This window comes from Crotalus tigris, unplaced genomic scaffold, assembly GCF_016545835.1.
Source record: "Crotalus tigris isolate CLP2741 ecotype Arizona unplaced genomic scaffold, ASM1654583v1 scf7180000017836.1595184, whole genome shotgun sequence".
Classification (NCBI taxonomy): domain Eukaryota; kingdom Metazoa; phylum Chordata; class Lepidosauria; order Squamata; family Viperidae; genus Crotalus; species Crotalus tigris.
Window position 1 is genome coordinate 1,211,329 of NW_024096663.1, and position 26,237 is coordinate 1,237,565.

The following is a 26,237-nucleotide window of genomic DNA, read 5'->3' on the forward strand; positions in this document are numbered from 1 at the left end:
ATGGGGATGTGGAGATACGCTTCCGTGAGGTCTATGGACATCAGGAAGTCTCCATTCCTTACGCTGCCTAAGATGGACTGGAGCATTTGCATCTTGAATTTCCAGTATGCAATATGGGAGTTAAGAACTTTGAGGTTGAGAATCGCCCTCCATCCTCCCGAGGCCTTGGGAACCAGAAAGAGGATGGAATAGAATCCCCGCCCAGTTCTATGGCTCTTATTTCCAGGAGATGACAAACGGCCTCTTGCATGAGGCCTTTTTGACTGGGTTCTTTGATTGGGGGCAAGAAATGAAGTGCCCTGGTGGGCTGGACACAAATTCTAGGGACAGACTGTGTTGAATGGTTTGGAGGACCCAGGAGTCTGTGGTGGTGGCTTCCTACTGGTGGGCAAAGAGTGTTAGTCTGCCACCTATGGGGGGGGCAGCTCGAGAGTCACTTGGACCTTTTAAAGGGGCAAACTCCCCCCAAAAGGGCTGCTTGCCCTGGTACTGCCTGGGTCTGGAACCCGATCTTCAGTTGGGCGATCCTGTCTGGCCGTGAAGGGGTGGGGGGGCTGAGCAGGACCTGAGCCTGTTCCTGACTGAAAGGACTGCCTGCGGGCATACGGGTCAGCACACCTGTCTGCCCGCCTGCTGAGATGAGTCAGCACCTTCTGCTCATCCTTATTCTTGGTCAAATAAGATGCTAGGGCCTCTCCAAACAGCTGACCCCCTTGATCAGGGGCCGCAGCCAGACGCCACTTAGATTTGGCATCAGCTTGCCAACTCTTAAGCCATAGTAGTCGTGCTGTTACATTGGAGGCCATGGAGGAAAACCTGGCTGCATGCAGTGTTGCATTGGAGACATATTCTGATGCTGCAACTAGCTTGCTCAGGTCTTGTTGAGTGCGTACCTCCTCTGGAGGGAGCCTGGCCTGTAGTTGACAGAGCCAGAGAGCGAGATCCTAGCAAAGAAAGATGCGCAAGTAACCACCCTTATCGCCCACGCCACCGCCTGGTGAGTCCTGCGGAAAGTCAATTCCCATCTCCTGTCCTCAGCCTTCAGTGCCTCGACCATGTCCCCCGACACTGTAGACGAGGACAAGAGATGGACCAAGGGTTCATCCACCGTTGGCACCGCAAGTGCGTCAGCCAAGTCTGGTGCCACGCTGAACAGTTTCCCTCTGGAGGACGGAAGGTGCCAGGTGAGACCCATTGCTTCCAAACTGCGTTCAAGAAGAGAGATGGACAAGGGACATGGTATTGAGTCACAACGGGCTCAAAAAACACCGGGTTCAGATCTGAGCCTGGCGAAAGGTCTGAGGGATCCGATCAGGACCTATGTTGGTAGTCGTGCTGGCCTTGCGAAGCAGTGGCAAGAAAAGGGCTGGATTAAAGAGACCTCCAAATGGTGGAGGGTCTGGGAGGTCTTCCTCCTCTGACCATGGTATGTCTGGTTGGTCATACTCCGCAGGAGATGAGGCCCTGCTATAAGAGGATCGGGATGGAGAGGGAGGACCATGGTACTCAGGTACACCCGACTGGAGAAGGTAAGATGGGGGTATGGATGCCACTGACTTGGTTCTGGGCATGTGGTAAGATCTGGCGGCAAGAGCCCGATCCACCGCCCGAGAAATCAGAGCCTGAAGGTGATCATCAGAAGGGGGGGCCTTCAGGCTCAGTCACCCTAAGCCCGGCAGCTGTGGGAGTAAAGGTGGCCTCTGGGCCTGAAAGTGGGACCCACGATGCCAATGGTGGTTGGTGGAAGGTTGGATCTTGATCCACCCCAGAAGAAAGGAGGTGTGTGGGAATTCCCTCCGGGGACCAGACCCCTTGAGCGGAGGTCGAGAGCCCCAGGGGGAGGTCAAAACCCGAGGCCTCTGTCTGCTCTCCTCTGCCCTGGCCTGCCTCTGCACTTTGGAAAATTCCTTCTCTAAAGCCTGGTGCCTCCTGCTAGCCTGTTTTTCTGCCAATTTGGAAGGCTTCCTTCCGGAAATGGTCTTTGCCTTGGCCTTGATCCTGCCTGCCACCACCTGCTTGGAGGATTTCTGCCTTTTATGGCTAGTGGATGGAGAGGCGGTGTCCTTGGCTTGGGACACGGTGGAATCCTCCATCCTGAGGTAAGCTATCTCAGGTAGTGCTGAGAGGGAACTCTGGCAGTGGATCAATTCAAACTAGTGCGGTTGAAGCAGGGGAATGCTAAGGCAATATCGGCCTTGGTTCACCCTGCTTCCCTGGCTACCTGACCAGAAATGCCGGTTAATGGTCTGGTCGCATCCACGGCTGCAGCAAAATCACGGTGTGATAACAGCCAGCTTGCTCATAGGGCGCTGGTGGTGACAGTGCCAAGGGTGTGAAGTGTCAGCACCTTCGCACAGCGGGTGGCTCTACGGAGGCGGCAAAATCACCTGCGTGATGACAGCCCGCACATGCGTAGCCCGCAAGGTGGTGCCAGATCTATAAGTGAAGCACCAGTTGAGGCCTGTGCTGTCCACCCTGGAGTGATTGCTCTCGGTTAATGAGGCCATCCAAGATGGCGGCCGAGGTTGTCTCGGCCCCCAAAGGGCCTGGTATTTTATCTGGGGGTGTGACCTTGGGAATAAGGCTGGACTGAGCCCCATCCCTCATGAAAAAGCCTCCACTGCCTACCTGCTGGCAAGGTGGAGTTGGCCTTGTCTAGGCCCATTGGCAATGGCGGTTCGTCGCCTCGTCAAAATGGCGGCCGCACCCGTCCGACAGCTCCGCGATCCCACAGCAGCAAACCAGTTAGGCAGATCTCAAAAGCGAAAGCCAACTGAGGCCTCCATGGCCACGCAGGAGAGTGGAAGGGGAGTGGGCTCCAGCACTGATCCAGTGCTGCATGATGGTAAGGGGCTCGACAAGGGAAGTGCGAAACCTCCACTCTTGCTAGAATCCCTGGGGAGAAATCCTACCTTTCAGCAGTCATCTGAAGCAGCGCTGATCTCAGCGCTGCTGAAATGACTGTGGATGCAAAGGAGAATTCACCAAAGGAAGCTCAATACAACCTACTTGCTGGTAGCTAAGATTGCCACGTCTGTTAGGACTGGAGACCAAGTCAAGACTGGGTGTGTCCTAGCCCAGGACGGGCGTAGCAAGTTTGGCTGACATGGTCTAATGGGCAGGAAGACAGAGCTAACCCATTGGTGGATTCTCTATCTCCTGTGCTGGAGAACTCTTGATGGCAATTATTTAGGTAGGTAGGTAGGTAGGTAGGTAGATAGATAGATAACCTTTATTGTCATTTTTTACTGGGCACAATGGCACACGTTAAAAATGAAATTTAGTTGCTTGCTCTCAAAGTGTACACATACATAACACACATTTAAATATACTATATACAGCATATGTACAGACCTACACCTTACATATAAGTAACATATAAATAATAATCACTGTCCATCTTAAATACATAACAAAAGGAGGAAGCTTTAGAGTTTACAAGGTTAATACTGTATGGAACAAACCTGTGACTGAATCTGGATATTCTGCTTCGGATACCACGAAGCCTCCTCCAAGAGGCTTTCTTTTATATCCTAAAAGAAAGGCGTTTGTAATCAAAATCATGGGGGCGCTTGCCTGTTCCTAGGGATATACCTAAGGATCCATATTCCTAGAGATATAGAAGGTGACACTTGCTGAAGCAGGACTACTATTTGAATTGTGTAAATCACGCAAGCACTTAGAAGTAGTAGGTAAAATCAAAAGAATGAAGGGCAAATACACTGTTCTAATGAACTGGAATTTTACATTATTTTAGAATTTCACTCAACATATTAATATGCTTAAATATATAAACATTTGGTTTGATTCTAGCAAATACACTGCTCAACTAAATAATACTACATCTGTACACAGTTGGAGCAATTTCACACATACATGATTAAGTTACTACGAAGGTTTAGATGGGTTCTTGGCCCCTGTGCAATTGTCTACAAGGGAAATACATGCTGTAGGAATCAATCTGTGTATAATTCAATTTTGCGTAATTGCAGGCCATTTGCAGACAGCTGACATTTTGCAAGCTTTAACAGCTGTTTCTGTTCCTTATTTGAAGGTATTTGTTCCCACAAATTCCAATTGTATTGGAAGTAGCACAATATGCATGACAAAAGGCAGAGAAAGTAGTCTTGCTAGCAAACTTCACAATCCATTTGACGAAGTGAGTAAGATAGAGAACCGTATCTTTTTCTCTGTTTACAAGGCAAGGCAGTTATTCTATTGTATCTCAGAATATTTACTTATTAACATTGAAGACTAACTATAGAATGAAGTACATTTCATAGTTAAGGCAGATTCTTATTCAGGTGTTCAAAAATTGAGGGATCTTATCTCCTTTTATCAATCAAATATTACATTTTACATCTTTTTATATCCAATTATTTTAATTGCTCTTTAATGTTTATTATGCTGCAAGTCACCCAGAGTCATTTGAAATGAGATGGGGGGCAAATAAATTTAATAAATTTATAATAAATAAATAAATTACAGCGGTCTCCTTAGTACAGGGGTCCCCAACCCCCGGTCCGTGGACTAGTACTGGGCCGCAGCATGCCAGCAACTGATCCGCACAAACAAGCAAAGCCTCATCCGCAGGATGTAGCAGCACACGAAACCACACTCCCTCCAGTCCATGGAAAAACCTCTCTCCACTTAACCGGTCCCTGGTGCCCAAAAGGTTAGGATCCTCTGCCTTAGTACATTCATAGTAATAGCATAGGTAACATAAACAAAAGTCTCTTTGCATGTGAAGGCACACACATGCATTATTTATCAGTGCAGTGAGGCTAATGTAATGAGTGACATCTGTGAGGTGGGTTTGCCAAAGCAAGTATGGGTAGTTTTCTCTCTTTTGATATATCTGCAAATGATAACATTAATTGCAATTAAATATTTCCTGCTTTTTTTCCAATCTAAGAAGACCAGGAAGGTGATGAGAAGTTAAAGGTAGAATTGCAGAATAGTCCATAGAAATAATTTTCTTACCAATGAACACTTGAATTATTTTTCATTCTCTTTCTTGCCTATTTGGTAAAAACATTAACAAAATAGATAAATTCTATTTACTTAATCAGGAAACTTAATCTATTTACTTAATCAGAAATGGCCAAAGAGTTTTGGCCATTTCTCAAGCTGATAAACCTGACATCTGAGGAGAAACAAGTGTCTCCTAATTTGGGTTCAATCAGACTCCATCTCTAACTAAAAAGAGATCTCCAGAACTGGGCCACTTGAGCATAATAATCAGAATAAGCAAAGCAAGGGCAAAAGCTAAGACAAGCAGTAGTATCTAGGAGACAAATATTTGATTAATAACTTAAAAAAAATGACAACTTTATGGAAGGAGAACTATTTTATTAAACCTTTTACAGATTTTGTTCACAATGTAATACATCAGTCATAACAATAAAATAAAACTTGGCACAGTTATAAATAAATTAGAAAAACAAAATACTCATTTTAAAACAGTGATGCACTTTTAATGCATATTGTTGAAAAGAAAACCATGGGGAGAAAGTTGTGCACTGGAAAACTTAAAACCTGCATAATATATGTATCATTTTTCTAGGTCACACACAATATTTTAATCCTTAGTATATCAATGAATGCCAAAATTCTAATCTTTTTAATTGGATTCACAAAGGCCTTAGGGTGCTGTAGTATGCTGCAATACATTCAACAAGCAGAAAAAAATATTCTATGTATTTTCCTCTTTCGGGTTTGAGACTATACATTTCAAAATTTCTGGCAATAGAATAATTCTAGGTGCTTCAAATATTTAACTTTTATCTTCCATTACTTTTTCTCTGACAATTATGCAGAGTATAGAAACAAAATTTATACTTTTTCCCCACTTAAGTGAAATTTACTTTTTATTGTATGAAGGGCACAATTATTTGAACAAGGATTTTATATGGTACATATTTTTATATATAGCAGAAGATCTACAAATATATTGATCTTCTGAGGCCTTTCAAAAGCAATTGTTTCTGTGAAAATATATTTTTTCCAAAGTAGAATCAAGGGTTTTAAGATTCTAAACATGATTATTAAAGGAGAAAACATGATTATTAAAAGACAAAATAAGTAGGGCTTCTCAAATCTGCTAAAGATTGGGGAATTAAAATATGAAATGAAGTGTTGCCTAATCTTTTCAGCTTTTAACATTAAAAATGAGAAGGAATGTTGCAAGAATAGTATATTCTTAGTATTTTTCTAAAAAGTATCTGTCAAACTGGCACAGCCCTTTTACCTCCCTGCACATAACTTCACTTTCTTAACCTAACCATAGTTTATTAAAGATTAGTTTAAGTTTCTCAATATTAAAATATCCAAATTATACTAAGGTTGCATTTCTGTAAATCTTGATATCTGGTACTTGCAAACTATGGACACCTGGCAATCAAAGAAACACCTTGAAAGGGGGAAAAGCATACTTGCAAATACTGAACATCAACTATTTACAGTTTCACTGCTCTTTCTAAGGCAAGGGGTGGGAATACCACTGGATTGCTTTAATACCTGTAATCCCAATATTACAGGAAATGCTAGTTTTGCCAAGCATCAAACATGCAGTGAAGTTGCAGGGTACAGTGCCTATTAATAGCAATATTGATTATTACTAAAAAGCCCATTAGATATCATCCTACACTTTTTGTTGAAAATGAAATGAGCAGCTTTTAAATATACTAACATACACACATGTACACACACACTTACAAAAACTAGTTGATAAATTATTTATATACAGATACACATTCTTTACAATGGTCTCTACTTCTGTATTAAAGATTCCTTCCCTAGATCCTCCTCACAGGATTTTTGAACCACTATACTGCTACAGCACTTAAGAGAACTCAAACATATTTCAAGTCTCTCTGTAAACAATATTTAAGGAAGCAGTGAAAAATTCACAAGGAATATATAAAAATGCTATAACTGAAAATCAGTGCATCACATTCAACAACAAAAAAATTGCTTCTGGAATGTGACTTTACACCATTCCTTGTCTTTTAAATTTCATAATTTGAAAGTAGGTTTATTGTATTTTTCCACTTATCAACATACCATATAATTCATGACACCTGTAATATCAATAACTTACATGTGCTACAAAGAAATAAATTTAGCTTAAAATTTAGCTTAAATTTATTTTATCTTTTTAAACATTATTTTAATCTAGCTATATTTCTTGGGAACTGCATCCAATTTAATAACAATCATATCCTAATTAATTAGAATTTAACCTTTGATTTTTTGGCTCCCATGTAACTTCTTGTTTACCAATTCTCTAATGACAGTAGAATATATCATGCACAATGTCTCACATTACTTATGAAACAAAGTTGTACTAACAGCATATATAACATTTTTCTTTAATTTTTGCAGATCATATTTTATTTTGTAATCTAATTTTAGAAAGTATCATCATGCATTTAACAGGTGTTTTGTATTAGGCAGAAAAGTTAAGATTTCTTCTATGTTGCTTTTTCTGCTCAGGATATACAACTTCATATAAGATTTATTATGAGTAATTTATTGTATCAGAGATAAATCAGTCCTAAAAACTGATAATTACTGTTACATTTAGGTAAGAGTTTTGTGACGAACATCCTCAACTTCACAATTTATGGTAGACCCCAACAAAACTACATAATTCATTACCGTATTTAATGTACATTTTTCAATGCACATATTACAGCAAATCTATACAAAATTTCATTGCAGTAAATATGATACAATGATCTCAAGATGTTAGCTTCATAAAATTTAACTTCAAATGAAATTGTTCAAATTAGGAAATAAATATTGAATCTTCAGCACAGCATGACTTTATTCTGTTTGTATTTTTAACAATTCATGCTTCATTGTGAAACTAAAATATAATTGTGTGAATATGTCTTTCGGAGTTATTCCTGTAGTAAGAACAGTTAAAATTCCCTTCTTCTTCCTCATTGTCAGGATTGGCAGTTTATTCTGTCCTTTTTAAAACTTCCATTAATAAAACAGGTGCAAAGAAGGTACCATTAGATTCACTGTTAGCTCTATTCATAACATGCTACTGTTCAAGTGATGTGGATTCAAAAGAAACAAACTTCCAGGCACCATTCAGATCTGATATGCTCACATATTGGAAGTGGATGTTAAACCAGCTGGTAGCCAGTTCCAGAGGTTTGGTCATATTCTATTGTATATTGCTGTGTCCAGTCCACAATAACAGGACGAAATAAACCGCAGCATCTGAATTCAAAGAAGTCTATAATATTTCTTATACATCCATGGCTAAAAAGAAAAGAAAAAAACAAAAAAAAAATGGTCTAAGTACTTAATATTGCAGCTAACAAATACAAAGTTACCCGTAATAATAACATGGATGATTTCCATAGTAATTATTGTGTAATGACAATGTTTACTGTTACTGAACTGCTACAGTTATAAGCTATTAACTGAATACCAGATTCAAATAACTTATTTGGAGTCTTACATACACTGCCTTTTCTCAGCCTTGTAATGGGGACATGCTACTAATCCATTATTCTGGGTTTCAAAAGAACTGATATGATACTATATTCAGGAGGTAATACATGCCATTTAGCATTAGTGATAGAACCCAAATTACAAAAATGACAGCAGAACAGCAGCTAGTAGTAAAAATGGAGTGCTATATGAAGGCTGGGTGAATGAAAAGAGAATTAAGGAAAAATATCAAATGTAATGAAATCTTTTCTGGAATTTTATTAGAAAAGAACACTTGAAAAGTTAAGTAGATTCATAAGTGATGATTAATGTATATTACACATAATATTTCTGGGATCTTCCATCAGACTATTCATTCTTTATGGAATTAGGTTACTGTTAGTTTGACAGTATTATAGGTAATATTTGAATTTCAAAAAGTTGGGGAGAGATAAATGAGATAACAGAAGGTACAGTGAACTGAAACTAGACAAAGTTTGAGGAATTCAAGGGAATATTAAACAAATAGGACTGATAGTCATGGGTCATAAAAAAGTAATTTAAAACTGTTGTATGTCATATAAAAGCAGTCTAGGGTTATATGCTGGACCAGTACACAGAGGTGCTTTCTTTCATTCACAAATGAAGCATTCCTCTGTATGTACGCTATGCTACAAAGCAGCTGGCCTGCTTCAAGAATGGGCATATCCAGAAAACACTTCTGCTATGATAGTGAATGAAGTTTCTCAATTATTCCTACTGTTCTATTACAACCCTGGTTGGACCCAAAATTTGTTATTATTAAGATTACAATTTGAGCAGATTTATTTTTAAAAACTTGAAATTAAGCCACAGGGTACTTATCAATTTGAATGGAAAAGTAGCTAGTAAAAATATTTTATCTATGAGATATTTTATGACTACTCAGCTATTTTTTCTTCCATGGTAAAATTCCATACCATCACCACATAAACCTGCTGAAATACTGATTTGTTATATTTCATGAAAAGTTAAAAAAGATAATTAAAAAGCCACATAAACTGACCAATTCATGGTCAGTCATATCTAACCTGTTTCATCTTGAGTATCATATAAACATGCATTTAAACACATTTTAATTATATACTTACTTAAATGGACTTTCAATAGATGTTGTTGTAACTTTAAAGTGCTTATATCGTCTGGCATTCATTCTTTCATTTGTAGTAATACCTAAACAAGAAATCTAGAAAACAATAATAGCCAACTAATATTTAGAAGCACTGAAATTATAGAAATATTAAGCGACCAAAAGCAGAATCAATATTCATTTAAAGATACAGTTACAAAAGATAATGAAAATGTGCTATCTTTTCCAATTGAATGTTAAAAGAATATGTTTTTCACACATAAAATATATTTTCAGTATATTACAGGTACCCTAATAGCTATTCTAAACCAAGTTAAACACCAAGCCAATATCTGAGTCAATACTTTCCTTTGTAAAAGAGTTAACTAACAGGACAGTACAATATTTTGCATTTGATTAGGCAAAAGAGTTTCAAAACCTGGAGTTAGTGTGAACTCAATGCACTGTACCAGTGACTCATGAAACAACCATGTCTCCTTTCAGGGACAGTCTTTTACATGCAGTCACCACACTCACACATTCCCAAAATATTGAACTCTAATACAACTCAAAACATTACAGTCTTAATAATTGTGGGGTGATAATTTTTATTTAGCATTAAATTATTCACTTTTCATTTAAAAAGTTTTCATCTAGCTGTATTTTGCTTTTTTACTAGATGTAAGTGGAAGTTAACAAGAAGGCATATACATTTTATGAATAAATTAAAATAGTACTTAAAACTAAATTGTACAAACAAAAACCCCAGGAATTTTTTTTAAAACATTCAGCTGAACTTTCAAGGATCAGCAATATTAACAAACAAACACATACATACAAAAGAAAAAAAATGAAATCAACTATTAAAATCAACTACTCTGTCAGGGCTTGACAAAATTAATGTTTCAGTTCATGTTCTCAGAAAATTTAGGAGCAAAATTTTACTGACAGTATTGTATTATCTTTCACAAATAGAACAGCTACATCCAGTATGTACTTTTTAAAGTCTTTTTTAGCTTCTTATTTGTCTCTTCCACTTAGGATAGTTTATAATAAAAGATCCATGAGAACAAATTTGAAATCATAATTTGCCCCTCATCATTTGATCTACCAAACTGACCACATCCTACAGAAATAGTGTCAAATTTATGCCATCCAAACTTCAGAAATCAACTCATTTAAAATATGTAATTTATATTGAACAGAAGGATAGGAAAGAATGTTATCTGTCTGTCTGTCTATCATTTCCTCATGCATGAACTTATTTTCTATGGTAAGATACATTCCATATATTCAACAGAAGATTCCTCTATGTACCTATTAAGTTGTTTTTTCTTACCTGATACATTTGACACATTAGTAGTACAGCAACCCACATGAAGTGAAACACACTGTTCAAAAACATCCAGAACATCCAAGGTGAACAAGTGGCAATTTGTGTAATATACGTCCAAAAACCATCTGTTGTATAACTTGTGTGACAGTGGATTCCCCAGTCTGAAATAAATATATATATATTATATATATCACAATTTTACAAAATAGCTCCATACTATTTTCCTTACAGCATTTAAATGGATTTTTTTTTGTTCCAATAGTAAACTGTATGAAAATAGTTTCAAAATGAAAGTATTTTAATGGTAAAAATCAGATAAACTAATTAATCAATATGAAGAAAAATTTACAAAATTGATGCACAGAGCAGATACATTTTAAAAACTTAGGCAATTAGAAATATGGGAAACACTTCTGGTTCCAGTTCACGGCGACTCCAGTCATGTGAAGAGACTCGTCTCTCCACCGACTGTTTTTTCTTCGCCAGTAGACCCCGTAGTGGGTTGAAAGTCGCCCTGGATGGGCAATCACCGATGAGGCTTGTTGCTGACTGGGGGAGGGCGGCAGCTTCTTCCGCGGCTCCAGCTAACTCCTTAGGGCAGACAGAGCTAAGATCGTCCTACAAGATGGCCGATCATCTAGCTGCACCAGCTGAAAGTCACAGGAACATCTAAGCGTGAAAGACCCACCGCTGATGATCCGGGTGAGACCCTTCTTTCTCCTCTCTTCACCCTATTTTTCTCTTTGCCTGTAAAAGCTTTTTTGGAATCATTTCTCTGCCTCGGGAGAGTGGTGTTTGTTTGCGTGGGAAGAAATGCACTGAATAAAAGGACAGAATAATTAATTTTAATGACTATACCTTACTTTTATATATTTTGGGATACAGAAAAAACTTTTTTATAGAGCTTTGTTTTCATTTTACACTTGAAGAATATTTCTTTTTTCACTTTTTATCTTTAAAAAAGAGAAAGAAAAAGAAAAAAATGCTGTTTGGGAAAGATTTTGTAACCCACTGAGGACATCTTGTGATGAAAATTTAATATTGCAATTGCCTGTTTTTGTCTGGAGATGAGGTTGGCTTGACCTTCAAACTATTACAGAAGGGAAAAGATAAAGATATTGATGCAGTGGTTAGAAATCGTGGGGGTGGACATTGCTTAACTTTCAGTAAATATAGCCCCCATTAAAAGATAAAAAGGAGTGTCTTCAATTATTATTGAAATGGAGAAACCTTACTTACAACTAAATTGTAAATTTATAGTGGAAAAAAATTATGAAGCCACTGAGCAAGTATGCGCTAAAATAAAAGAGATTACTACAGAAATAAGAGCCAGAAACCTTACCCCAAACCTTCAAATTGATTCCCAGACTTCAACTGACTATTCTATAAACCAAATTATACCAGAAGGGGAACTAACTGAGATTAAAGAGGAATTTATATTACCTTATAAGCATTCTACTCACATCCTTGAGGCTCAAAAGAACCAAAAATTGAGATTTGAACTTTTAAAGCAATGAGGGTCTAACGACAAAGGATCCAGGCACCTAAAACAGTGGATGGAACGTCTTCTACTGACCCAAATGACATTACAAGCAATAAAGGGAGATCTATCTGCTGAAATAGAGGCTTTGTTATGGAAACCTGCTTACCACAAAAAAAGCCAGAATAAGACTAAAAAGAGAAACTTAAAATTATATGTAATGGATTAAAAAGGCCTTGCAGAAATATGGATTGACTTAAGGTTTAAGATTTAGAATTAGAAGTGTGAGAAAAACTTGTGATCACTAGAATATATACGTTAAACAGAGTAAGAAAGTACCTTTTGGAATAATATGTTTATTTGTATGAAAATTATTTTGTAATGGAATGAGAATAAGAAAATGGAAGAGGTTTTAGAGATTTGGATTGATTTAACAATTAATTGAGCATGTTAAGTTAGTAAGATGATGCTTTGTATAATAATATGTGTGTTTTTAGACATGATACCTATCTGGATGAGATTTGAATTTTTCCTAATGGACTGAAATGATTTAGTGTTTTGTATTATTTTGCTTTGCTATAGAGATAGATTGACTGATGGACTGTATATGTATAGGGTAGAGTAATATTCTATTTTAATCAGGATAATTATTTTGTAGTGGAAGAAGAAATAAGAGAGATTTCTGATAAAATTAATGATTCATGAGATTAAGAACTAGAATACATTTGGAAGGGATACCCAAAGTGATAATATGCTTATTTAAGATTAAATTGGACTATGATAATTGTAAATTAATAAAGTTTGAAAACAGGATTAGGATCTATAGAAATCTAATGTAGAAATGGATCATTTTAAATATATTATACTATTTGAGGGAAATAGAGAAGGAATATTTAATGTATCTACTTGAGTTATTCATATATGATTTTGTTCTTGGATGTTTGACTACCCTATCACCACGATGTGTCGTGAGCATTTTGTTGTAAAAGTTAAAAAACCAATAAAATTTGTTCTTAAAAAAAAAAGAAAGAAATATGTGAAACAAACTAAACTTACAAGAGATACAGCCATAAATCATCCAACAAATCATGAAGAGTAAAAAGAATAAATATCCCATGAAATAACGATGATTGCCTGCTCCTGAGGAATAAACAAAGTATTATAATAAAACATTCATTTTTGCACTATATTAACAGTACAACAAAGATAATGGGCATGCCTAATTTTTCTGCTACAATATTTAAAATAATTGTGTTTCAGTTTGCAAATAAATCACAAGCCTCTCAGGGATCCAATGAACATGGATGTACTAAAATTAATCAAAAGTACTAACAAGCATAAACATGAAATATAAAAACAGATGTTTTGCTCAATGACTTATAATTATCTCCTGAAATGACAACATAATACAAAAATGAATACTGGAAATTATTTGAATGCATATTTTTGGGTTGTGTCCTACATTTTGACCTATCTATGAGAATAATCCATCACAAAAACTTCACTCAAGACGTTTCAGCTGCTCAAAAAGAATATAAACCCTGCATATTTTTCAGTCTTCTATAGCCTCAGGATTTTCTTCTGGAAAACTGAACAGATGAATTTTTCTTAACTGTGAGAGACGGATGCTGATTCCTAAGTTTATATTTTACCAGTATTTTATAAATCATACTGTTTACAAATTGTATTTTTCTTGCCCCAAATCTAACTCTACTCTAATTATTTAGCAGGTAATTACTGGATTCTATTGTTTCTCTCAAACATTTCACCTCAAATTTTCACCAAATTCATATTTCAATTTCATATTAGACAAAAACTGGAGGTTAACTATTTCTAAGTTTACAAAATTGACTCTTTTAAGATTTAACAATCAGCTTCTACCTACATTAGTATACAGAATACTACATGGCTATGTTTATTACTGGCTCAAATTTACCCCTTTAATATTTTGCAACATTAATCCAGCACATCATCATAAATGCTGTCTAGAAAAGGAGAAATCCATTGTGTAGAATTATGTATTACTTCTATAACAGCCCTGAACATAGAACAGCAAGAATTGTGGCATCTAACTATTCCTGAAGTACAGGTAGTTCTTGACTTACAACCACAATTTAGCCCAATATTTCTGTTGCGAAGCAAGACATTTGTTAAATAAATTTTGCCCCATTTTTCAACCTTTTTTTTGGGACACAATTGTTAAGTGAATCACTGCAGCTGTTAAGTTAATAACACGGTTGTAAAGTGAATCTGGCTTTCCAATAGACTCTGCTTGTCAGAAGATTGCAAAAGGTAACCATGTGACCCCAGGACACTGCAACTGTCATAAATATGAACCAGTTGTAAAACATCTGAATTTCGATCACGTAACCACGAGGATATTGCAACAGTTATAAGTGTGAAAAATGGTCATAAATCTCTTTTTTCAGTGCAATGTAACTTCAAATGGTTGTAAGTTAAGGACTATCTATAGTCTTATCCAACTGTCCTGTATTACATGACTACTTTTTTAAAGTAATGAGTGTATTATGAACAAAAATGCTTGCCCAACTTTATTGGGTAATCTGAAGATGATAAACTTGTTTTCCAAGACTCTCATAAATGGAAATAATTTAAGAATTGGAATGATTTATCTGCATAAATGATATTCTACAACAGTTAAAAATTATATCTTTGGAATAGTATATAAAATTCTGTGGCACATTAGTCCCACTATTGTTTTCTTATATATTTTCTATATGATTCCAATAATGGAAATAGCTGCAAAATAATATGCACATCCATTTTCTTGCTTATCCACATTAAGTCTGACAAAGCCTGCATGGTAGATATATGCAAAATGTTCCATTTCAATGATAAATGTTCTGGAGAACACAGATCAGGCTGTTTTAGGGAGGTGTAGCAGTCTTCTTGATGTGAATACTTCTAGGATGGACTTGCTGTTTATCCGTGAACATCAGCAGCAGGCCCAATACTTACACTCGTTAAAAAAAAAAAAAGCAAGTATGGGACTTGGTTATCCTCCTGGCTTCTTCTGAGCAGAAGATGGGACCTTTCACCAATTTTGGCTGGTAACCACTAATGATCTTATCTTGACCTTGCTGATAGTTACTTATGGCCTGATCATCAATCCAATAGACTGTTTTAATATGTTATATGTGGGGCTTCCTTTGAAGATAACCTGGAAGCTGCAATTGGTAGAAAATACAGCAGGAAAATTGCTGATCACACTATCCTCACCATAGAGAAATACTGGATTGGTTGCCAATAGACTTCACAGCCTATTTGAAAGTGCTAACCATTATCTTTCAAACTGTCAACATCTTGCCTGTCCAGTTCAGACACCAAGAAAGGGTCTGCTTAAAGTCCCTCCTTCTAATAGATTTCCTGAGATGCAGATCAGGCAATAAATCTTCTTAATGATGGCCCCAGTTTATAGAATTTTTTAACTGCCAAAAGTACACGTGGTCACAAAGACATTCTTTTAGAAAGCTTGTTAAACTGGTAGATGACACTGAGTTTTTAACTTATTGGTCTTATTGAATATCTTTATTTTATTTTATTTTTCATTCTATTATGAACTGTTATATACCACTCAGAGTCAGTATAGATTGGGACAGCTTAAAAACACTGTTAAATAAATAAACATATCTTCCGGAAAGAAAGCAGTCTTGAAAATTATTGGATCATACCTGATACAGCCAGATTAGCAGGATCTGGAGTTGAAATGGAACATTCTGGACCTACACATACCAAATGCACAGGCAAAAGATTGGCTATGCTCACTAATTTCTCTAGAACAGTGGTTCTCAACCTTTTTAATGCCACGACCCCCAACCGGTCGTAAGTCGAGGACTACTCAACTGGTGCAGCACCATTTGCAGAATGGGACTTTTGGCGGGCTCAGCAGGGCAGAGACAGCCTGGACAATTCCTATTGGCTTTTGAAAGCCAATAGAATTAGACTCTATTCAAGAGAGTCTATTCTATTGGCTTTCAAAAGCCAATAGAATAAAAGGGAGTAGCACAGCTAAGGAAAAGGGGAAAAAAATGGCAGACTGCATTGTTTGGCGACCCCCGTGAAATGGTCGTTCGACCCCAAATGGGGTCCCGACCCACAGGTTGAGAACCACTGCTCAAGAATAAAAATGCATTGCTGGATATATAAAAACTAAAGTAAATGTTCTGTTTAAAATAAAAGCATATTTGATAAATAAACAGACTGGACAGTATCTCTAAAAATACTTACCTACACAGTTACCCACCCATGGACAGTGATGATCAAACTTGGCTATACATCGATTGCATACACCACAATGCTTGGACCTCACTGGCTTCCGTATCTATTTGACAGATTTTAATATGCATACTATATAACAAAAGCTTACAAATATATATGAAGTTTTAAATATGCAGAGTTACCAAGAATTGTAGATTTGATCTTTAGATTTTAAGCCTATTTCACTATGTAGCTATGAGTGAGACAAAGAGAGAAAGAGAATGGGAATATTAATTTAAATCAGAGCTTTATTTTTATTTAAATTCCGTGCTTTAAAAGAATATAGATAATTTGAAACTGATATCTGGATAAGAAATAGACAAACATAAACTGGACTTTTATTCCCTCCTCCCTAGTTCTTTAAGTTGTCAACAACAGAAGCCTGATGGTGTGACCTAAAAAGCTAAGACTTTAGTAATGAAAAGAATTTTTTTTACTAATTAATAATGAAGTCTTAAGGAACTTTATTGTTATCTAAAGATCAACTATTTACCCATGAATAATAAATGTTAAGTTACAAGAGAAAAAAATCAAATAGATAGTTTCAATATTATGCATGAATATATTTAATTGAAACAAACGTTATATCATACATACTAATGAAGTAAAATATTAGTATAGGAAGTACAAAATTAAACTTTAATTTCTTAAACTAAAAATTATATAAAGTGTCTCAAAACTATCAGGATTAATATTCTGCCACCTGTAGTGCCATACTCATTTTTAAGTTCATAAATATAAGTTGTTTTCTGCAGAAATCGTAGTTTCTGCAATAGTCCTACATACTTATTCACTAAAAAGCACCCAAATCTAAAACATGACTGTGCTTTTCCTGCTTTAGTTCAAGATTCAGGTTAATTTTAAACTCACATGCTGCTAACGAAACTCCATACAAAAACATAGTGCATATGATTTACTGAACTATAATAAAGTTGCAAAATTCATCTGTAATTGCTGATAGAAAGATACTTGTAGTTCATGGCTGATAGTTCACATTTAGACTATGCATACTGAACATTTAGGAGAGAAAACAAGATGCAGAAAGGGAACATCTACATATCAATGAACCCCTGTAATAGTATGAAAGTTCCCTTGATCTAAAGGAAAAATGAAAGAAGCAGGCTTAAGAGAGAAAATGTTTCTGATAACCATCATCTGGAACCCAGTATGAAATATGTTATACATAATTGTAAAAGTACTGTAGTTAGATTGACAATATGGAAGTAGAATGAGGGCAATATTTAACTGGTGGAATAAAAATGATAAATTAGCCAAAAATAACATAGGAAAGTCTAGTAACAGTAACTGAATTGAATAGAATATTTATTACAACTTATATGGTATTCCATTTCCAGGGATACTGAGTAGTTTGTAGCAAAACCATAAGATTAAAAACAAAAATACAATTATGACTACTGAGTCCAATGTGCCACCATTCGGAGTAGCCCCCAAATGTATTTCATAAGAGCCATGTTTTGCTTTTCCTTTGGCTGATCAACAAATAGATGATTCTGATACCTGAGGATGAGCTATTCAAACGATAGGAGCTATCAATAAGACTTAAATCTGGAATCCCTAAAATGGCATCTCTCAGTGGTAGAATCCCCAACAAGCTTTCTCTCCCAAATCTTATTGGGCAGTTCAATTCAACTTGGCGAAGATAGTTTCAGAAATACCAAGGTTCTGTGCCAGCTAGTGGCAAAGTGCATCTTGAAATGTGTTCAGAAGCTAGCTGGTAGCCAGTGTAGCTCCAACTGTAGTATTATTGCATGGGCAAACCTTGGTGTACCTATAATTATTTACGTGCTGCACGTTACCTCATATAACGGGCATTCCATATACCATACATTGCACATGCAATAAATTGATGGAAAGGGCATGAGTGACTGTGAGAAAATCCTCCTGATCCAGGAAAGGCCACAAATTGAGCATGAAATTAAATGTTACAAAGATCCTCATGGCCACAGCCCCCATCTGTTGTTAAAATGAGAACCGTGATTGACTGTTATCAAACATCCAACAATAATAGCCAACCATTTGCTCCTGATGGGACAGTTTCTGTGAAAGAGCTGCTTTGTGATCGGAGTCCTTCTGGACTTATGGCTCCTGCAAAATAGCAATGGAAGCTGCAGCCTAAGAGACTAACCAACTGTGAGTGGGGTGCTCTTGTAACAGTGTCTCATTCCCAGATTATTGCTTGATTGAGTTACTACAACGCATTCAAAGAGGCTACTTTTCAACTAGTGCATGAGAAAGCAGATTATCAGCTGGGGAAACTTGCTATGTGAGAATTACATGTATCCTTAGGTCAGGCATGTCAAACTGCTGTGCCACGGGCCAGATGTGTCATGCCGAAACTGCGCCCACCCCATTGCTGGCAATGGGGAAAAAGTCCCGATACATCACGTGACGTCATGAGTTTGACATGCCTGCTTTAGGCTGTTGCACTGGCTGCACAAGCCTTCAGACCTTATTTAAAGTGCTAGTTAGAATTTATAAAGCCCTATATGAAATGGCACTAGAATATCTGAGATCACTTTACCAAGTATAATTTTGCCATTCTAACCTGGCAATCCAAAAAAGATCTGTTAAAAATCAACTCCTTTTAAAAATATTGTTTATGTTATTTTTTCCTCCTACTCCTAGTTCTAATCCTAGTGACTGCAAAACTCAAAACTAAATAAATAAATGTAACCCTAACCCTGTAGTTTCATATGGATTTCTCTATAGAGATTTTTATTTTGAAAAGTCTTGAACTTCTGGTAGAGCCATCTGTCAGAATTTATTTATCTAATTTAATATTGGTTCATAAGAAAATGTTAAATATATTTTAATTGAAATTTCTAACAAGAGTCACCTGAACTAGTTTTCAGATGTTGCAGCTTCATCAGTATGAAGACTCCAGTGAGGAACCTTGATATCCTACTTTAAGTTTCTGATACAGTATTTAAGAATACTGATACTGGTCTTTATGGTTTTCATATGTCTGAATTGTGAATGAACAAAGAAATGACTTATATTCTATGTGAATATATCCTCTTGCAATCCTAAAGTATATATTTATTTTTAAAACATTCAACATTAAAATATATAGTTTAAATACAAGTATCTGTATGTATTAGGGAAAAAGTATACTACCAAGCAGGTACTGCAGAATATACTGAGATCCAAGCTTCCTGTCTCTGCAAGTTCCACTATTGTCTGTAGAAAAATAAAACAAAGAACATATTAAATCTTTTAAGAATTGGTTTTATATATACTATGTACATTTTTTATAAACAGTCATATTAGCATATAGACCATCTGAGTATCAGATAAGTAAATCAAATTGTGCAATTTCACTGCTTCTGCTGCTTGGATGCCAAGCAATTAAAGCATGTTAACACTGACTCTAATCAGCTTTGTTTGTTGCTAGCTTGGGCCCAATTAAAAGGATTGTTATCATTCAGTTCTATATGTGTTGTATCTGTTACTAGAAAGACTGTCTGCACTTCTATGAGCCTCTTAAACATTTAGGTCTCGGTTAACATAATACTGTTAAGGTTCATAAGCTCACAATTTTTTTAGTGATGGTCTCATGATCAACATTACCATTGTTTTAAACTCTAAAAAAATGGTTATTTACCATTCATTTTAACATATTGGGTGATGTCAGTATGGACTTTAAACTGTAAATTTAATTATTTTAATTATTTTACTACTTACTGCTAGTTTTGATATTAGTATTGAATATTATTAAACTTGTGTGTTCTAACCAACAACTCTGGACATTTCACATTTAACTAACATTAAAAGGAATAGAATAATGTAACAATATACAAGAACAAGGAAATAAAATTGACAAACTGGACAGAAGCAAAAACAAACCCATACCGCCTACAGGGGCCCTATAATCACTGCTATTAAACATGGCAATGCATTATAAAAATATTCAAAAACACAAATATTCAAGTAAAATATATTTAATACCAGAAACTTTGCAGAAAAATAACTTCTAATCTAAATAACAATTCTGCCAACATTATAGATGGTGAGTTGATTCAGTGACCTTTGCTAATAATTCTTCCTAATATTAGCATAAAAATGTTGCTGCTGTTTATCTTCATATATAAAAGGATTCTAAATAGTCCTTTTCTATATCTTTATATAAAAGGACTCTATTGCGTCCCAATACAGAAAACTATGTCTTTTATAATGTGGTAAGAGAGAATAATCAAGTACCAAAGATTCTCTGAGGAATGCATCTAGAGACAAGAAGATAAAAGATAAGGAACTCAGCCCATAATCTCCCAGACAAGGAATGGAGAAAACTGAAAAGTCATCAACCTTGTGATATGACGCTGAAATTATACTATATTCAGTCAAGAAAGAAAACTTCAATCAAGAAAGGAACTATTCAATTAAGAAACTACATTTCACTATTTATGCAAATTTTGTTACCTTTTTCTTTTGTTCTTCTGTGGCTTTAATTATTCCTGGATCTGATTTCCAGGACTTCCCAAAATTATAGAAAAGTGCAATACTATTAGCAAGAAATGGAAGGTGGATGAAGAGAAAATTGAGATGTACAATCATTAAGGAATGGAAATATATGTTCAAATTAATATTTCTTTTATTTAAAAAACATCATTGTCCTTCAAAGCAAAGTTTTCTTATTTAATTTAATTTACTTCTACTGGAGATATCAAAAAGTGTTCCTGATACATAAAACTGTCTCATAACCGAGCCTGAATCCTGACTGGAAGAGGTCTAGATCAGTGGTCCCCAACCTTTTGGACTCCATGGACCAGCAGCAGTGGCGGCGGCAGCAGGGGAATGGTTTTGCATGCATAACTTAGCTCCCACACATTTGCAATGAAGCCTCACACACTTGCCCACTTGCATAGCCCAGTTCCCAATGGGATGTGGACTGGTACCAGTCCACAGCCGGGGATCAAAAACTCCTGGTCTAGATAATCTGGACCCTCTGAAGCTGCCAAACAACCACTTTTTTCTATCACCTTCCCTAAGAATGGAAGATGGGAACCTGGCAAAAATTGTCCAGGTGATTGGGATCGAGTGGTTTTTAAAAAGATTTACTAGTGGATGACCATCTGCTGGATTGCCTACACTCTCTTCCTGGTTCTGTTCTAATCTTCTTTCCTCCACCTGGGCCACTTCCACAACCATGCTCTCCATCAGGCAAGGCAGGCAATCATCCCTTTTTAATCACATATTGTAGCTTGCTTGAAATACAAGGGCTTTAGCCTCTGTAAAATTCCAGTGTAAAATTGGGTTGCCAAGGCTCTACTATTTTCAGCTCTTAAGTTTACCCAAAAATCTCTACCAAATGTGATAATCAGTATAAAAGGGAAAAAGCCTGTGGAATCTAGGAAAAGGTAGCTACTAAAGGGAGAGATCCAAGAATTTCACAAATCACTTTGGACAAATTTCATTTTACCATTTTGCCAGGTAAACTTCATTTAATGTTGTGCCTGGAATAATTTAAACCAATGATTTTATAGTTTTTTAAAACCATTCTTACTTCTGTTATATATTATCAAGGAAAATCTGCACTATTCCCTTCTACACATTTAAACAGTCTTTCTGGCACAATAGCTGAGATCAAGAAAAAGGATATCATTCCAAAACCAGAAAAACCACGTCACATACATCCAAAATTTTGTTGCTAGGTAGATTCCAAGAGGCACAGCACTATGCATGGAGTGATCAAAGAAAGATCTGTAGGACAGAGAAACAATATCACATAATTGATTAGTATACATGCTACATATCCTTGCTTGCAAAAATAGTTGAATCTGTTTAAAAGGTCATGTAGGCTAAAATAAAAATTATTTCACTGGAAAAACTATATAATATCATTTGATAAATGCTTGCCAGGTTTACAAATGACTGATTCAGAAATTGCATCAGCCTTCAATCCTCACATGATATATCAATTAAGCCAATTTCAAAACTGGAATCTACCATGACATGCTGGGAATTAACAATGTTATGATTAATTTGTCCAGCAAATATATCAACACCAGCAACCATCTGGGTGAATTTTTAAACATTTGTCCAGTGAAGTTTACAAAAATGTCAATTTGCACACACACACAAATTCCATGCATTCCCTCTTTCTAAAACAAACAATGAAAAAGTAAGAGAAAGAAGAATACTGAGAAGAGAGAACTAGACAAGAAAAGAATTCTTCAGATATTACAAAAAAGGTTCCCACTGAAAAAGCAGGGATGAATCCCATCTCATCCCCCCCAAAATTGGGCTGAAATCTTTAAATAGTTATATACTTTCAAGAAGAGTAAGCACAGTTTGAAAGGAAAGGAGCTTATGCTCATTTGTTCTCCAATGGGTTTTAATCTTTTTGTAAGGCTGAACAAGGATATACTGCTTGTCCTGAATGTACCAAAAATTTACAACATGTCAAGAAAAAAAGAAAAATCTTTGCACTTGCCACTGCTTCTGCATTTTCATCAACAAATCCCAACTCTATTTTTGCGATTCTTCAAATATAACAATAGCACACACACACATATACAATACATCTCACATATTATTTCAAAGATTACTGAGGGAAAGACTACACTTCCTTTAACTTAAACTCATCTGCATACAGGTAGCATTAAATTTTTCCTTGCTAATGATAAGCAGAGCTCTAAAACAGTTTTCTTTTTGAAAGTCAGAAAGTGAACATTATTTTAAATCCCTACTCAGCCAAACTCAAAACAACACCTTTAAGTAAAAGCTTAAAGAAGTAAGTTGCAATAATTGAATCTTTTACTCTTATACAAAAAGAGCTCAATGTTTGAAATATTAAATATTAATCTAACATGGGTTATATTTCTTATATTGGCAATAAACTGAATGCCATTAAGATTATATGGATGTAAGTAATCCTGTTTTTGTGACCTCTTAAAATTTTGAGATAAATTTTATCTTAAAATTTCCTTTTAAAGGAAATAGCATTTAAAATAAAACATTATGCTATGGAAACAAGTAAAAAATATTTTCCACTGCTACAAGGAAAGTATTTTAATTCATTAATAAAGACATTTGTGGCTAACAGACAATCAAATCAAAATTCTGAAAGGGGAACCACTTTTGATTATTTTCTTCACTATCATACTGCAAGATGAAATAATGATTGATATACTGATTGAACTGGTAAAGCTCCTATTGAAAGCTATATTATGAATGCTACTTACTGTAGCATCTAACATGAGCAAATAAGAAGGTCAGAATATAAGAACATATAAGCACATTTCCTTACATAAGACATCTAATATTTTCCATCTTAATACTTATAAAGAAAAATGAAACTAAATAAAACTAATTCTTTTCAAAAAAAGCACCTTAATGTATCTGATAGTATATTACATAATAAGCAAAACAACTTTTGGGGGTACCTACTTGGAAAGAAACTGAACCATAGCCCAAACACCACCATACATTAGTCCTTTGATTAGCCAAGAATCAATATCAAGATCTGCTATAAATCCAACCAGCCAAATAACTAGGAATGGTGTTCCTAGCATCACCTTCTGACGAAATTCCTACAAAAAATAGTAAGTATTAATTATTCTATTTTTTAAATGAACCACTGCAAAAGTATAATTTTTACTCAAACATTTCATAGTAACTTTAAATAAAAAGGATCAAAGAAGAGCCAGTCACTTCACCCCAGTAGGAAAAGTCATTTTTTAGAAAGTCAGTTTAAAAGATGCAAAAGCATAAGATTTCAAGTACCTTTTGACATCATCTCAAGAAATTACATGTCAACAAAACCCAAAGTTTATATCAGTTTTTAAATATTATTCTCACCTTATCACCCCTCAGCTTCCTGAGAAAAGATGAATTGTCATAACCTTTTGCTTGCCTTGCCTCTTGTAGATGATTTATCATCCAAACATTTTTTCTTTGCTTTGCTAAATCAAGTGGTGATTCTCCCTATTAAAATATAAAAGATTTTAAATGATTTTAGATTAAAAGTTGAAAATATGTAACAATTTAACATATTATTTAAAATTTTAGATATATTAAATCAGTTCATTACATTATGTAGTTCACTAGTCTGGAACACGAGGCTCTCTTTCATATATTAACAAGCAGCAGAGGCAAAGAAAAAGTCAATTTCATTAGCTAACAGGATTTAGCTAACATATGTTTTGTGTATTATCAATATCTCACGTAGATGTTCACTTTATAGATTAGATTGATTGCAAATCAACTGGAAATTAAAGTATGTTTTAAGCATCATTATAAATGATGTAATAGAATTCAATTTGCTCCCACCAAATGTTCAGATTTTTAACTAAATATATGTGCTAGTGCTTATATGCGCTTTTGCATACCTAGATTCTGTCAGCAGGTTCTATGTATTTTATTAGATACAGATCACATATTCAAGAATTCTCATTTTGTAAAGATTAATCCAACAACTGAGCAATTTGAGTTTCTCATTATTTACAGATAGTTCTTGACTTACAACTCTAACTGAGCTTAGAATTAAGGTTGTAATTCATTGAAGTTGTAAATCAAGCCATCACATGACTGGGCCTGATTTTTTGACATTTTTTGCTGCGGTCATTAAGCAAATGCAGTGGTTAAATAAATGCCACAAATGGTAAGCAAATCAATTTTGCCAAAAACTAGAAGTAAATGCTCAAAACCTGAAAAAATACCTAAAAATTCCGGCCATCTCACCATAGAACAGCAAACTGCTGTGAAGATGAGCCAATTGTCAAGCACCCAAAATACAATCACATGACTACAGAGGATGGGGGCTGCAGCAATCGTAACATGTTGCAAGGCGCTTTTGGAGGATTTGTTTAAGCTTCGAATAGTTATTATATGACCGGTTGTAAATTAAAGACTACCTGCTAATATTAGCATGAAATTTAAGCTGTAAGAAATATTTTAGTTTTCAAAATCATTACTATAACAGAAATAAGAAATAAAATTAATGAATAATTTTCATTCTTCCTTTGAAATACACTACATTAATAATGTGTCCTGATCACTTTAATCTGCAAGTGTCATAAATTTTGCACAAGGTAACAAAATGTTATCAGATTGTGGCAATTTCTTTATATAATTCATCAAGAAATATAGAAATCCTTCCAATGCCTAAAAAAATTAAAATAAACCTGCAATACAATTTTTTTGTCAGAGACTTGGGACAAAACAGTAGACCTCATTTACACCTAAAGAAAAAAACGTTCTTATGGAACAGAGGAGGCAAAGGACAACCAACTGAAGGTACCTTCAGCTCCAGTTTTGCACTCCTCCTCTCTTCTACTGAAGATAACTCCCCTCCTAAACAAATATTCATGGAGGCTTGAAAAATGGTTGAATCCTCCATCGTTTGGCCCCCGCCTAAAAAAAAAAACGAAACAGTACCAGAAACTGAAAATTTACCCCGAAAAGGCATACATCCTTTGAAACAAAGTACAAATTGCAAGGATTACACATATGTATTCCAGCATCAACAGAAACTAGATATACTGAGAAGTAGATAGTTAATTTCTATTGGCAAGATTTGAACACAAAAACCCTGTGTAGTAGTATCAAAATCTTAGCCA

General features: G+C 35.5%; 1 protein-coding gene across 1 annotated transcript in view; it reads right to left on the minus strand.

Moving 5' to 3' along the window:
• Positions 1-5,335: 5,335 nt before the first annotated feature.
• Positions 5,336-26,237, minus strand: part of ZDHHC17 (zinc finger DHHC-type palmitoyltransferase 17) — a 77,111-nt gene continuing 56,209 nt past the window's right edge. The window contains exons 8-17 of the mRNA XM_039343300.1: positions 24,478-24,603; positions 24,067-24,209; positions 22,277-22,377; positions 21,097-21,221; positions 19,795-19,857; positions 16,627-16,720; positions 13,435-13,518; positions 10,902-11,059; positions 9,585-9,679; positions 5,336-8,280 (exon numbers count right to left, since the gene is read on the minus strand). Coding sequence (XP_039199234.1) covers positions 8,142-8,280; positions 9,585-9,679; positions 10,902-11,059; positions 13,435-13,518; positions 16,627-16,720; positions 19,795-19,857; positions 21,097-21,221; positions 22,277-22,377; positions 24,067-24,209; positions 24,478-24,603 — 1,128 coding nt within the window. The 3' untranslated portion in view covers positions 5,336-8,141. The remainder of the gene's footprint in view (positions 8,281-9,584; positions 9,680-10,901; positions 11,060-13,434; positions 13,519-16,626; positions 16,721-19,794; positions 19,858-21,096; positions 21,222-22,276; positions 22,378-24,066; positions 24,210-24,477; positions 24,604-26,237) is intronic.